At 35.5% G+C, this 14,333-nt stretch overlaps 1 protein-coding gene across 2 annotated transcripts in view; it reads right to left on the reverse strand.

Annotated features, from left to right (window-relative positions):
• Window positions 1–5,305: 5,305 nt before the first annotated feature.
• Window positions 5,306–14,333, reverse strand: part of LOC135093627 (uncharacterized) — an 11,765-nt gene continuing 2,737 nt past the window's right edge. For both annotated transcript variants that reach the window (XM_063993065.1, XM_063993056.1), the window contains one exon: window positions 5,306–9,127. In XM_063993065.1, the coding sequence (XP_063849135.1) occupies window positions 7,253–9,127 (1,875 nt within the window). In that variant the 3' untranslated portion in view covers window positions 5,306–7,252. The remainder of the gene's footprint in view (window positions 9,128–14,333) is intronic.

The following is a 14,333-nucleotide window of genomic DNA, read 5'->3' on the forward strand; positions in this document are numbered from 1 at the left end:
GTCACTTTATTCTTACATGGCACTCTTACCCAGATCCAATGCTTCATCCTCTTATTTTAGTAACCATTCACAAAACAAGAGCAAATCTCATGGGCTGCTGTTTTTTCTCATAAATAGCAAACATTCTTTTATTTATCATGGATGAGTGAGGTAGTTAATGATGGAGTGTCACACAAGTTGTATAGTGATTTAGCATGATGGAAGTAATGATAAGGTAAAGACAGGCACAATGATTTGTAGAATGAAAAGAAGGGTGGGAGGCTGTATGCTATGACAGTTTCTACATCCAATCTTCAATGCACTTAACTAAAGGTTCATGGCTAGTAAGAAAGTGACTGAGGACTTATCCATGGGAATAAAAACAATAGTTATTCCAGTGGAAAATATATATGCACAATCTGAAAAAATCAATGGTTTGTAATAATAAAAGTAAAGGAACTAGAATCAGAACCTGAGCTGGGCTGTAGGAAAGTAGAATAAAATCTGAGAGGAAGGGAAGAGTGAGGTTGGATGTAGTGAGGGATGAGAATGACAAATGAAGTCAAATGAGAAACAATACAAATGTGAACAATAAGTTGCATGCAATAAAGTAAATTACAAGAGTGGTTGGGTGACACCTAGGAAAGGTTGAACAATGCAACCTCCAGGGTTGGAGATTCATCAAAGGAAGCAAGCAGTGGGGGAGATATGGAGAATAAAGGTTCTCCATGGCAGGGGAAGAAAAGGAAGTCTAGGAAGGTGGAGGAGGAGGGTAAGTCTGGGAAGGCATGGAAGATGTAGAATAAATGGCAAAGTTTGGAGGAGTGTGTAGGAGCAGCATTTATTTGGACATGTACTGAGGGAGCATAGTTTAGACCTGGAGTGGAAAATAGGACTGATTTCCCCACTTAGAATAATAATGGTTAGGCATGGTCACTTTCTTCTGCATTTCAAGCCATGCTATCAGGCCAATGTTTTTAATATCAGGCATCCCTCTGCCTTCCTTTAGTCAAGTGAACAGCCTGCGATTCAATTATCCTTGGAGTGTTGTACATAAAATGTTATACCTTGTTCAAGGGGCTAAATATGGATGCTATGACTTTCAAAGAAGGGAAATGTATGCATTCTTGTATAGAGGCTGGAAAATATTTCCAGGAAAGAAACATCTAGTTGCTGTGAACACAAGCAGATAATTGCTAGTGCTTGTAGTGTCCTACAAGACATGGTTCTGTTTGGTAAAACCTCAACCCAGTTACCAGTGTGAGACTGTCAATGCAACTGACAGGTAGTTAAAATGTGCCATACTAAAAAAAAAAGTTAGGTACAAATGCCCATCAAATGAAAATGGTACTTTCACAGCTTCTGAACAATTTTTCTTAACACTATTTAGCATGGCTTCAGTAGGGCCAGCAACCTCATTTTTATGCCAGTATTGCTCTATCACTTAATGATTTTGTTTTGAATATCTTTGAGTATCATTAATCAGAAAGACTGTCTTTTGCACCAAAATTCATTAGAACACCCTGAGCTGTGGTGCATGGTTGTTCATATTGGTAATATGGTAAAGGTGGTTTGTAAAAAAAAAAAAAAAAAAAAAAAAAAAAAAAAAAAAAAAAAAAAAAAAAAGAGTGATTGATTCAGAGGTATGATATATCTAAGCCATTTTCTTTTATTGCACCATTTTCACACGCAAGCAAACACACACACACACACACACACACAAAATGTTTGTTGCCAAAGCCCTAGATCAATCTGACTTATAATTTATCAATAGTTTATTCAGTATTGCAACCATCTACTTATCCTGAGATTTTTTCCAAAATATGTTAGGCTAAATTATATTCTGGTAGCAGAATGTGATATATGAATGGCTTTTGTGCATCCCAGGCAACTGAAGGAGTAAGATATATGAGCTTCTTTGATTCTTACATTATTTTTTTCCTTTTTTTTTTTACAAAACAGCCTTTAATCCCATCATTATTATATAAGTCACCATAAATGAATTCCATTGAACTTAATAAGGAAAAGGATTGTATCTTCGCAAAATTTCCTAACAGTATAATTTTGGGGCATACAAGCAGTACCATGTAGACCACTGGTATGCTTGAAGAGGTAGCCTGGAAAATTTCCTCAAAAGAGGGAAAGCTGTACCTGGAAAGCCAATGAAAGTTAAATACCATTCTAGGAAGAGAAATAATTTCAAATTCTGATGTAACTGTAAAAGAAACAAAATCCAAGCACCCTACCCTCTTCTGAAATGTCTGAGAGAACATTACAGTATTATTTTCAAAATAATTTCAGGACACCATGAAAAGCTGCCAAGAGGATATTTGTATTTTTGGAAGAAATACAATTTTAAAATGTCATATAGAGATGAGGGTGCAATGAAGTGCATTAAAAGACACTACATGCTAGGAGGGCCACATGTCAAAGACTAAAGCAGTAATATAGAGATATGGGTGCATGTAGTGAGGTGGTGGTAAAGGGAGGCTTGTGTTTTCTTTAAAATGTCACAATGAATGTGCAATGCTACTTAGGTGACCATAAATATCATGACATTAAATGTCATGGCTGCCTGCATTTCATATGTGATGGTGCTCCATGTCACAAGGCACAAAGTGACAAAATGGCTCAAACACAACAAAATTAAAGTGATTGCAGGATCAGATAATTCTATGGATCTAAATCTGATTGCAAATCTGTGGGATCTCATGAAACACAAATTGGCAATCTAGAACACCATTGGTGTACCCCACCTTAGTGAAAGAATATGAAACTAAATGGAGCATAGATATAGATTCTGATAATTCAGAAAGCTGTCAGTGATAGTACGTTATATCATATCTAAATGGTAATGGAAACATGACCAAATATATGTTAACCTTGGAACTTATAAGAGATTTATATTATTTCATCCTTTTAAGTAAAAAAAAAAAAAAAAAAAAAAAAAAAAAAAAAAAAAAAAAAAAAAAAAAAAAGCTTGTATGTATGAGGAGAGGGTGTCACAATGTACTACAAACTTTCCATCACATCCATAATACTGCACAGCCAACAATGTAGCTTCAATAAGGCTGACCCATTCTTACAGCAAAGATTAGTGTCTTAATGAAATTCTTGAGAAAAAAGACCATAGCATATGGGCAAATATCATACACATGTTAAGCATGACTACTAAAAACTTCAAGGTTATAAACTATAAAATAGTGTTAGATGATTTGTAATCAAAATATAAACTGAGGATATAAAGATGGAAGAATAATTTTGGTGGGGTCATAAACCTTGCATGATATTTATCAAGAAAAACACTAGACCATTTAAAAGAGAAAAGCTATGGAAGAAATTAAGTGTGACTATGAGGGCTCTTAACTAAAGCTGACACAATTTCTAAATAGAACTGCAGCAATAACTAAAAATCTCAGGTCAAATGTAAATTATGATCAAATCAGCTTCAGTTAATCAAGGCTACCTTCATTTATGGTGACTTAAGGATCTGATATACATACTGAGAAATTAATTTCCACTCATTCAATTGACTGTCAAACAAGTTTAAAGGTGATTCATTGCTACATCTATGAATCCCCACCATTAGGTGGCACATGGATGATGTATGTAGGTGGTGCATTACAAGTAGCTGAAACTGACAGCCTAAAAAGCACACAAAATTAAAATGCAATGAAGTGAAACTTTGGCATAAAACCACACATTGAAATACTAGGCAGCTACTTGCATTCTGTGCATTCCAACACAGATCAGAGCACATTATGTACTATAGTTGCAGCACGCAAAGCTTAATTAGAATCCATGCTCCTTCCTCCTCTTCTTATGATAGGACAGCTGGCTGTTGAACTTGTAATATTCTTACCATTTCTAACTTCAAATAAAAACTTTCAATTACCTAATAATTAACCTTCCCATAAGCTGAAAAGGGGGGAAAACAATAATGTCAATGTATTAATTAATTCAGAAAAAAAAATAATGTAAACAAACAGAACATACTTGTGTAAGTTTATCCATGTGACCATCACATGTCATATCTCCAGTGTTGAGAGTCATGTGGATGAGTTTATGTAAATACAGTAACATGTTTGTTTCCACAATTTTCTGAAGGGTTAATACTTTGGCATTTCTATTGTTTTTCTATTAGTATTTACAAAAACAGCTTAGGGTAAAGCTAACTGATAAGGTGACAGAAAGAATTTATTATAAAAATCTGGGGAAGTGGCAAGAGCATTATGAGAGCACCAATCAGCTGCCCCACTGAAAGTCAAGAGACCAGGGTTCTATATTGGCTTAGCTGGCAGCAACAATAATTTCTCACAAAAACACTTATTGGCCTTCTACATACCCAGATAGTTAAGGAACACACACACACACACACACACACACACACACACACACACACACACACACACACACACACACACACACACACACACACACACACACACTAAGAAAAATGTATCTACTTAAATAATTCATTTAGTTAAACTATCAGAGCACTGGTACTTCCTGAACTTTAGAACCACAATTCAGATACTATATTAGTCAACTTATACAGGGGACAAAAAAATAAACATGAGAGAGAGAGAGAGAGAGAGAGAGAGAGAGAGAGAGAGAGAGAGAGAGAGAGAGAGAGAGAGAGAGAGAGAGAGAGAGAGAGAGAGAGAGAGAGAGAGAGAGAGAGAGAGAGAGAGAGAGAGAGAGAGAGAGAGAGAGAGACTCTTATGTAAATTATTTTTCAATTAATACAAATTAACTGTAGTGTTAAATTCCTTAAAAGATCAATCTGAATAGTCCAATAGAGCTTGTATAAATAAAGCCAAATAAAAACTATAGTTGAACTGTTACACCTAACAAGGGGGATGAAATGCTTTAGCAATCACCTAGGTGCTTAATTATCAATAATGACAATTGAGTCCTAGCTTTGCACTCTCATATAAAACATAAATCTCATCTGACTTGTGGCTCAAAAGATGCCCTTTTCTCCATAACACAGCTAACCTTGTTTCAAGCAAATAATGCCTCATCTTTGAGCAAGTTATGAACACTAACAGTAACATGGCAATAGTTGTATATGAGAATCACTGACATGCAATTCTAAATTTCATAATTTGTAGATGCCCCTTAAAAATTCATAATGGACATATTTGCATGTCAGGGTACCACAGACAAAGGCACATCTGCATTCAAACATACACACATCTGCTCGCTCTTGCATCAGGGCAACTGTTATAAAAATATCAGGAGTCCACATCTCTTTGACAGCCTCTTCCAACTGGCATACCCCACAGCCAGTACTTGGCACAAGAGGGACGAGACAGAGATATAACCCATCAGCTTTATTAGCAGAGGCTAAAAAAAAAGAAGAGAAAAAAAGAAATCCACAAGTCTACACTTTGTCTTATACATCAACTTACTGTCTAAACCTCTAGATGGGCTAATTATTGATGCCAAAAAGGTGTTTATGTATTCTGAATAAATTTGGTATGTCCTTAATTCCATCAAATTTGGTATACAAATGTGTTGTGCATATTAGAAGATATGGGACATAAACTACTTGAGAAGACATATATACCTGCACTGCAGACTTATACAAGTTGAAGACTTTGCCAGGAAAGACATGCTAGCTTGAAACTAGTGTTAAAACTTCTTCAGTACTACCTAGGCTGTTCCTTCAGCATGTGATAAAGACACATCAGTCCTTACATATGCCAAATTTTTAAAAGTACCAAATTATTCCAACCTCAAAAAGCACAAGCAAAACACAACACTAATGAGTAAGGTGGCCCAGTTTCTGGTTTCTCCTGGTGGTCCCTACAGCCAGTTAATAAACTCATTTATAAACTCAAGGTTAAATGTAGTATCCTGGACATCAAATTCAGCCTTGCATTTTGAGGGATTTACATTTCCCCTCTTGATGCAATGTACATATGAACAAGCTGAAGTGAAAAGTTTGCATACACACACACTCCACCAAGAGCATCCTAATTCCCACAAGAAAACTACTGAATAACAAAAAAAATTCCTGCCCAACTCAACTGCAAGATCCTTCCCTTGTTACCAGGGCTAAAAAAATACTTAGAATACATACATACATAAAGCATACACACTACAATGCCTGCATATCCAATTATAAAGAAAGAAAGAAAGAAAGAAAAAAAAAAAATAATAATAACAATAAAAATAAAATAAAATAAAAAAACATTAGATTTTTGAGACTTGTTAAATGGCTGCAGCATTTGGATACCACACCTTAAAAAGAAAAATCACCAGAAAAAACAATGAATTTATGTACTGTCATGTCTCATAGACTAGTGGCCAATGAGAAATGAAAGTAACTTGCATGACTGACAGCAATAAGCCTTTCTTCACATGAAACGACTCAAGCTGGGCAAGACTAAGATCAGGCATCACTTTTGAAAACGTTCAGCATAGTTGTTTCACAGCTATGCAAACATTTTGAACATTACATAATCCTTGTGTGAGATATATACAAGTATATATATATACAACTGGATAAATTCAATTAGAAAAAAATAACAGGTTGTACATAATTTCAGCACAGCAAGGATGCACAGGTGTACCACTGGTTTACCAGCTCTCTTAGTTCCTGAGCCTTGCCAGATTAATTATTTTACCACACTAGGCATCACATGGTAATTCATGAACAGGTTTCAGGCCAGTAATTGTCAAATTTCATATATCCTTGTAAGAGTTCACAAGAATGCATAAATTTATGAGAAACATATGACATTTATTAATCCTGGTATATGAATAGACACACTATAATAATTCATAAAAAGTGGTCATGGCAATTCAAGGTTCTTGTAATTTGGTGTTGATTAAATGAGGAGCTGGACCATCAGTTGTTGGTAAACCAGTGCTGTACCTGTATCTAAGGTACTTAATTGAAAAAGATGCTTCACTCTTCCTATGTCTTAGTTTCAACATCACATATACTAAAGTTCTATTCAGCCTTGTTACTTACCATTTCAGTAAACAACTAATTATGATCACAAATGCTTTATACAAAGGATAACTGGGAAAACAAACCATATTAAAAAATCTTTCACCAAAGTACAAATAGCAAGTAAATGATTTCAAGGAAGCAAGCACAGGATTTCAAATATGGTGAAAATTTTGTACCTTCAATACAAATTCTGAAATTTTAAGGATTCAAGTTTCTGAATTTAGAATTTCTAAAATTCAGAGTTGGAGAAAAATGCAAGTTCTTCATCCAGTAGCATAGTGCAATTCCTTTTTATGCCAATGCTTACCATCGCCCTCTACCTCTGTGAACTCTCCTCCCTCCTCTGCCCCGAACAAAGGGTTCATGACCACCATAGAAACCTCTTCCAGGAGGTCCAAAAGGAAGATGACCATGGGGTCCTCCCCGCCCCCGGTGTGGAGGAAAAAAGCCTGGTCCACCTGGTCCTCTCCCTCGAGGTTGCTTAGGTCCCTTGAAGAAGCCTCCATTACCACGTTGGGGGCTTCCTCCATCGCTTGGGAAACCACTGCCACGCTTGTTATTTGAGTTGAAATTGCCTTTGCTTCGCTGTTGGTGAAACTCACGATCTAGGCTCTTTATCACATCTATTACATTAGTTTCCTCAGTGCCCCGTGAATTATTATGACCTCTTCCCCCTCCCCCTGCCTTGGCCACAACAGTTGGTATGGGCTCTTCTACAGTTTTCTTCTCTTCTCCAGCTTGGCTGAAGTTTTTATACCAATCCCTTCCTTTTTCAGTCTGATCTTTATTGTCAATCACTTCACAAATAGAATTATTTCCTGATCCAGTGACTGTTTTTTGCACTTTGGCACTATTACCATTATCACTGTCTACAGACTTTCTTTTTTCTCCTTTCACTGGCTCTATCTTTGAGGCTTTTGTATTTTCAGGAATGGAAGATACTGCTGTGGTATCTGCCTTTGCTGTGGTATCTGCACTTTTCTTTGATGCAGCACTATCAGACTGATTTTGAGATACTTTACTCTCATTCAAAGTTTTTGTATTTTCAGCACTAACGGTTAAATTGGAAGAATTTTTTTTCTTACTATCTACATCTGATTTTGCTTCATTGGTATTATTTTCCTTCTTTTGGGTTTGACTTTTATTATTTTCTTTGCTATGACTCTTCTTTTCAGCTTTTTTGTCACTTTTTTTACTGATAGCATCCTTCCCAGATTCATCACTAATTTCCATGTCATCCTCAGAGCCTGAGGCACTTATGTCCATATCTGAACCAGAGTCATCCTTACTCTGCTTCAGCCCAGATTTTTTAACTCGTAAGTCCAAGTCATCTCCACTTGAAAACAAGGAGGTAATAGAAGGTGCTTTCTCAGTTTTTGTCTCTGCTGTCTGGTCTGAGAGAAAGCTATAATCATAACACCGGTAGTCACTATCTTCACCTTTGGGCTGGATATTCACTAAATTTGTTCTTTGGTCACTGTCTTCCCCCTCTGATACCAGTTCCCGAAGGTTGCTACGAGCACAAAATGCAGGGGGAAGAGGAGGAGGAAGCAGAGCCCCAGCAAATCCCTTCTCAAAGGATGGTGGAGAAGAAGGTGTATCTGAAGCAAGAGCTTGCAGCTCTTCATTGCCAGGAGGTTCTCCCCAGTTACGGTTGTCTGCCTCATCATCATTCACTTCTCCAGAGGCACCATACGTTTCATATTCTGACCATGTTGAGCTGTAACTTCTTGCCACATCATAGTCTGGTGCAGATCTGTCTATACCACCTCGCTGTAATTCAGGAGGTGGTGGAGGTGGGGGAGGAGGAGGGGCCCAATTAGGAGATTGATCATAAGCTGTGTAAGGTTCTGCAGCAACATATGCTGCTTTGGGTGATGTTTCACCAAGTGATGTGTATGTCTGAGAGTAGTGTGCTTGTGTTGTGGCTGGCAGGGGAGTGTAAGAAGGTGTCTCTGTAGCAGGTGGATTATTGGGTGTTATTGCCCCTGAGAGACCAGGGGGTGGTCTACTGAGATCAGGAATTGAGGAATTAGGATTGGTTGGAGTTTTTGGAGTCTTGTAGTCAGACAGAGCTGCACCAGAGCTACTGGTAGTTCCAACAAACGTGTTGGAAGAACTCTGATAAGCTTTGCCAAATGTATCAAGAAGCTCAGCAGCACTCATTGGCTTCAGCTCCTGAAAGAGACAGGATGTGAAAAAATGGTATAGTTTATCAAGGGCACTGAAGAATTACTGCATTATGTAAAACTATGAGCATTATCAATAATGTGGGGTAAAAGATATACCATCCTTTCAATAATAAAACCTCAATTCAAAATATGTAAGGAAGGGGAACTAAGAAGAGCATATACCAATATAAATGAAGTCACTGACATCAACAGTATATCTATCAATAAAGTATATGAGTATAGAGTGGTAGTTAATAAACATGTGATAGCATAAATTTCAGTTCTACTGTGATATCTATGAGCTATTAGACTTAACAAAAATGTTTCATGTAATTGTACAACTTGGCAAAAAGCCACAATGCGACTAGGCCTTCTCCATGTAAACACGGAACCTACCTGTCAGTATGATGTTACATGTTATTTAACTACATTCAAGATCTTGCACTCATCCATTATCAGTGTCTTTTTCATTCCAAAAAATATCACACTTTGTGAGATTTTTGAAAGATAACTGAAATACTCAAAGTGAGGAGGACTATGAACTGTCCCTTCTGTATTTTCATTTACAAAAAGAAACAAGATGCGACATTATGTCTAGGCTACCTTCCTTTACAGAGGGATTTCAGCATGATGTAAATAAAATCACAACACCTTTGCAGTTATGAACACAGTATGAATAAATAAACATTTTCATGATTGGTATACAACTGTAAAACAAGGGCATGGTTACTGATCTTGATGGGTGGAGTTCAAAGGCAGGTTAACATGTGAAAACAGTGCACTTAATTTTGACCCACCAAATTTGTGGTTTTGGATGAGAATGCAGGAGAGAGAGAGAGAGAGAGAGAGAGAGAGAGAGAGAGAGAGAGAGAGAGAGAGAGAGAGAGAGAGAGAGAGAGAGAGAGAGAGAGAGAGAGAGAGAGAGAGAGAGAGAGAGAGAGAGAGAGAGAGAGAGAGAGAGAGAGAGAGAGAGAATAAATAAATATATAGATGTATCAGATGTCTGCACGTGCAGAACATCCGCATCTGCAGTTCTGATAAATTAAACATCTGCATCCGCATTTGTGATAAAATAAATATCTGCATCTGCACCACACAGAAAGAGGATGTGGCAGATATATTTTAAACATTACAGACTACAGAGTACAAAGCTTGCTAAGTTTAAGAAAATTAATTAATGCATGCTTGCTTAACTATCTACTAAAATTACACATTTTATTAATTTTCTTCCACATTCACACAATCTAATGTGTCAAGAGTTTGTGGAAGGGCAGAAGGAGGAAGAGAATTTTACATAATGACTATGTATGTATCATGTAAATATGTAAAAGTATGTTATGTATGTGCTGTGTAATAGCACTGTATATGTGTATTCTATATAATATTGCATAAGTAATTAAGTATGAATGGAAGCAGCCTGGTTAGCAGGGAGAGAGAGAGAGAGAGAGAGAGAGAGAGAGAGAGAGAGAGAGAGAGAGAGAGAGAGAGAGAGAGAGAGAGAGAGAGAGAGAGAGAGAGAGAGAGAGAGAGAGAGAGAGATTGTAAGTGTGTGTGTGTAACCTAGTTATATTTACCTAGTTGTAAATTACAGGGCCTGAATTACACTCGTGTAGTCCCGTCTCCATATCTATACTTGTCCAATTTTTCCTTAAAGTTGTGCACACTCATTGCAGATACTACATCCTCACTTAGCTTGTTCCAAACTTCTATATTTCTCTATGGGATATTATATTTCTTTATGTTACTCAAGCATCTTCCTTTTCTTAGTTTTTTGCTGTGTTCTCATGTGTAACTGAAATTTCTTACTTGTCTTAGCAGCAGTTTCTCATTATCTATTTTTTCCACTCTATTTCACAATTTATAAATTAGTATTAAGTCTTCCTTTTCTCTTCTTTGTTGTTCCAATGTTGGCAGATTCATTTCCTTTAATATTTCCTTCATATGTTAATTCTTCCAGTTCTGGAACCATCTTCATTGCCACCCTTTGTATCCTTTCTATTTTTTTCACATGTTTCTTCTCTTGTGGGGAGACCACACTGATTTAACATATTCCAGCTTTGGTCTAATCATGGTGGTAATTATCTTTCTCATCATATCTTTATCTATGTAGTGGAATGCTGTTCCAATATTTCTCACCATTTTCATATGCATCTCTGAATGTTTTTTCTACATGTTTCTCTGACTGTTGACTATCCTGCATTACCACTCCCAGATCTTTATCTTCTTGTAATTTTTATTATTTCTTTCACTTCCCATTTTATATGTCCATTTTGTCTCTTTTCATTTTTTCCAATTTCCATTACATGACATTTTTTCATATTAAATTCCATCTCCCATTTTTTACTAGTCACAGGACTTTATTCAAATCCTCTTGTAGAATTTCACTTTGTTGTTTCTTATCTGTCTTTGTAATTTTGCACTGTCTGCAAACAAGCTCATGTAACTCTTTTCTTCTTCAGGCATATCATTTATGCAGATCAGGAAAAGTATTGGTGCCCAGCAATGATCCTTATGGTACTCTTCTATCTACTTTCCCCTCAATTTTGATTTTACATCTTTTACTACCATTCTCATTTCTCTCTTCCCTTTAAGTGACTTTCCATCCAGTTTTTATTTTTTCCATTTAATCCTCAATACTTTCTAGCTTCCATAACAGCCTGTTGTGGGGAACATTGTTGAAAGTTTTTTTTTTTTTTTTTTTTTGTGGTGGGGGTGTCTAAATACACACAGTCTATCCATCCATCTCTCTACTGTGTTAAATCGATCACTCTTGAATAAAAGCTCATCAAATTGGTTACACATGATTGCTTCTGTTTAAAGCCATACTGTTGTTTTTTCTGTTATTATATAATGTTTTTCTAGAAATTCTGTCCATTGCATCTTTATCACTTTTTCACAGATCTTACATACTATTCTGGTCATTGATACTGGCCTATAGTTTAGTGGTTCTTCTTTCTTTCCACTTTTATAAAGTGACAATGTCTACTCTCTTCCATTTCTTAGGTACTCTTCCACTTGATATTGAACACTAAATTATGTCATATACTGGGTTCAATTAATTGTTTCCTCTACTCTTTTTTAAAATGAATCCTTACACACTCCATCTGGTCCTGTTGCTTTTCTCTCTTCCAGTTCCTCCATCATCTTATAAACTTCTTTAATTACTATAATTTCCCACATTAGCTTTTTTTGTCTTCTCATCTTGTGGTTCTTTAAATTCTGATTCTTCTGTGAAAACTTGTTGAAACTTTTCATTTAGCAATTCACTCATGTCTTTTGGGTCTTCATAAGTTACATTTCTATCATTTAATCTTTCTAGTTTTTCTTTTAGTTTATTTTTTTCCATTTATGAGACTGTAGAACAGTTTATGGTTCACCCATGCACTTTTCAACTATATCCTTTTCATATCCTTTCCTCTCCTCTCTCATTTTCACAAATTCAATTTCAATTTTTTTTCATTCTATACCATGCTTTGTCTCTTTTTTTATTTGCATTTGCACATCTTGTATTGAACCACACCTGTTTCCCTTTTTCTTGAGGTTTGTATAATGAGACATACGAGTATTTATACACTCTTGTCTCATACATTTCCATAAAAATGTCATACTTATCTTGCACATTATTTGCTCTTTTCAGCTTTTTCCAGTCCATTTCTTCATAAAATTTCTTAAGATCATCTATATTAACTTTTTCATAGTTTCTCCTATTTTCTTTGTATGATTCATCCTCTTCACTGACATCATTATCAATTTCTATTTTCTATCATTGCAAGGTCACTTTTTCCCCATGGGGCATACATATCTTAATTTTTTTAGTTAGGTCCATTCCTTTCATCAGTATTAGGTCTAGTCTTGTTGGTTTATTATCTTCCCTACATATTGTATTTTCATTCACCCATTGCATCAGTGTGTTTTCCATAGTCAGCTTCAGAAATCTTTCTCTCCATGCAGTTTCATTTCTTCCTGCTTCAAATGTTTCCTAATTTACTTCTTTGCAATTGGTCACCAATCAATAACAATTCTTATTACTTTTGATTAATTTACTCAAACACTGAATGGTATCTATTTTTTCTCATATTCTTCCTTACTCCAAGAATTCATTTTGGGTGGTACATAGGTTGTTATTACCGTCAATATTTCTCTATTATTATCCTCAAAGTTAACACTCACTATTTCTGCTTTTTCCTTTGCCATATTTCACTATTTTTGTCTTCACCTCTTTTTTTGTCATTATCATTATACCACCTCCTTTACCAATCCTGTCTCTTCTTCCACATATTGTAATTATTGTTAATGACTATCTGGTTTTCTTCTTTTAGCTGTTTTCATTAAACACACCACCTTCAGATTTTTCTCTTTTAAAGTCTTGTAATTCCAGTTTTCTGTGTATCAATCTATGTTGGTATAAATCACATTTAATCCTTCATTTTAAGCATTTTTCTCTATTTTATTTTAACTTATTTCTATACCTTTATATACCATTTCTTCACCCAGCATTTTTCTATTTTATTTCAATTTATCTCTTTACCTTTATGAAATATTTCTTCACCCTGTCTCCCAAAACTAAAAAAAATCCCAAAGCTAGAAAAAATAAAAAAATAAATAAATACAAAATTCTTGTTCTTAATTAATTTTTCTTTTTAGCCTCTTCATACATTTCTTTCGTTTTTTTTTTTCTTCTTAATGTATATATCCTTGCAATCTTCTACTTGTCTTAGTTTGGATGTTCTTTCTAGTATCTCTTCTGCGGTTTCTTATGATTTTAGTCTTATTTTCATAGGTTTTGTTTTGACTTCCAGATAAGGCCCCACTCTAACAACTTCTTTCATTTCTTCCTCAAGTTTAATGTCATCTTCATCACTTAATTTCTTCAACAAATCCTTCACTGTTTTTGTTTCTTCTTTATCTCTTTTCAATTTGTATGTTATATTCTTCTCCTTTATTCTATAAACTATAACACTTTTCTTCTTATTTGCTGCATCTCTTACCAAATATTCATTGTTTTCCAGTGTCTTTACCACTTCCTTTTTGACATTTTCATTTTTTTCTTTCAGTTGCTTTTCAATTATTTCCTTGAAGCCTACATTTGCTTTTTTCATTTTTGATCTTCCAGCCTCACTTCATGCATGACTCCCTCTCTCACCCTCTTCTCACCTTTCACTACCTGTCTTCAAATCTTCCTCTCTCAACCTCTTCTAACCTTTCACTACCTC

The sequence above is a fragment of the Scylla paramamosain genome, chromosome 3 (assembly GCF_035594125.1).
Source record: "Scylla paramamosain isolate STU-SP2022 chromosome 3, ASM3559412v1, whole genome shotgun sequence".
NCBI classification, from domain to species: Eukaryota; Metazoa; Arthropoda; class Malacostraca; order Decapoda; family Portunidae; genus Scylla; species Scylla paramamosain.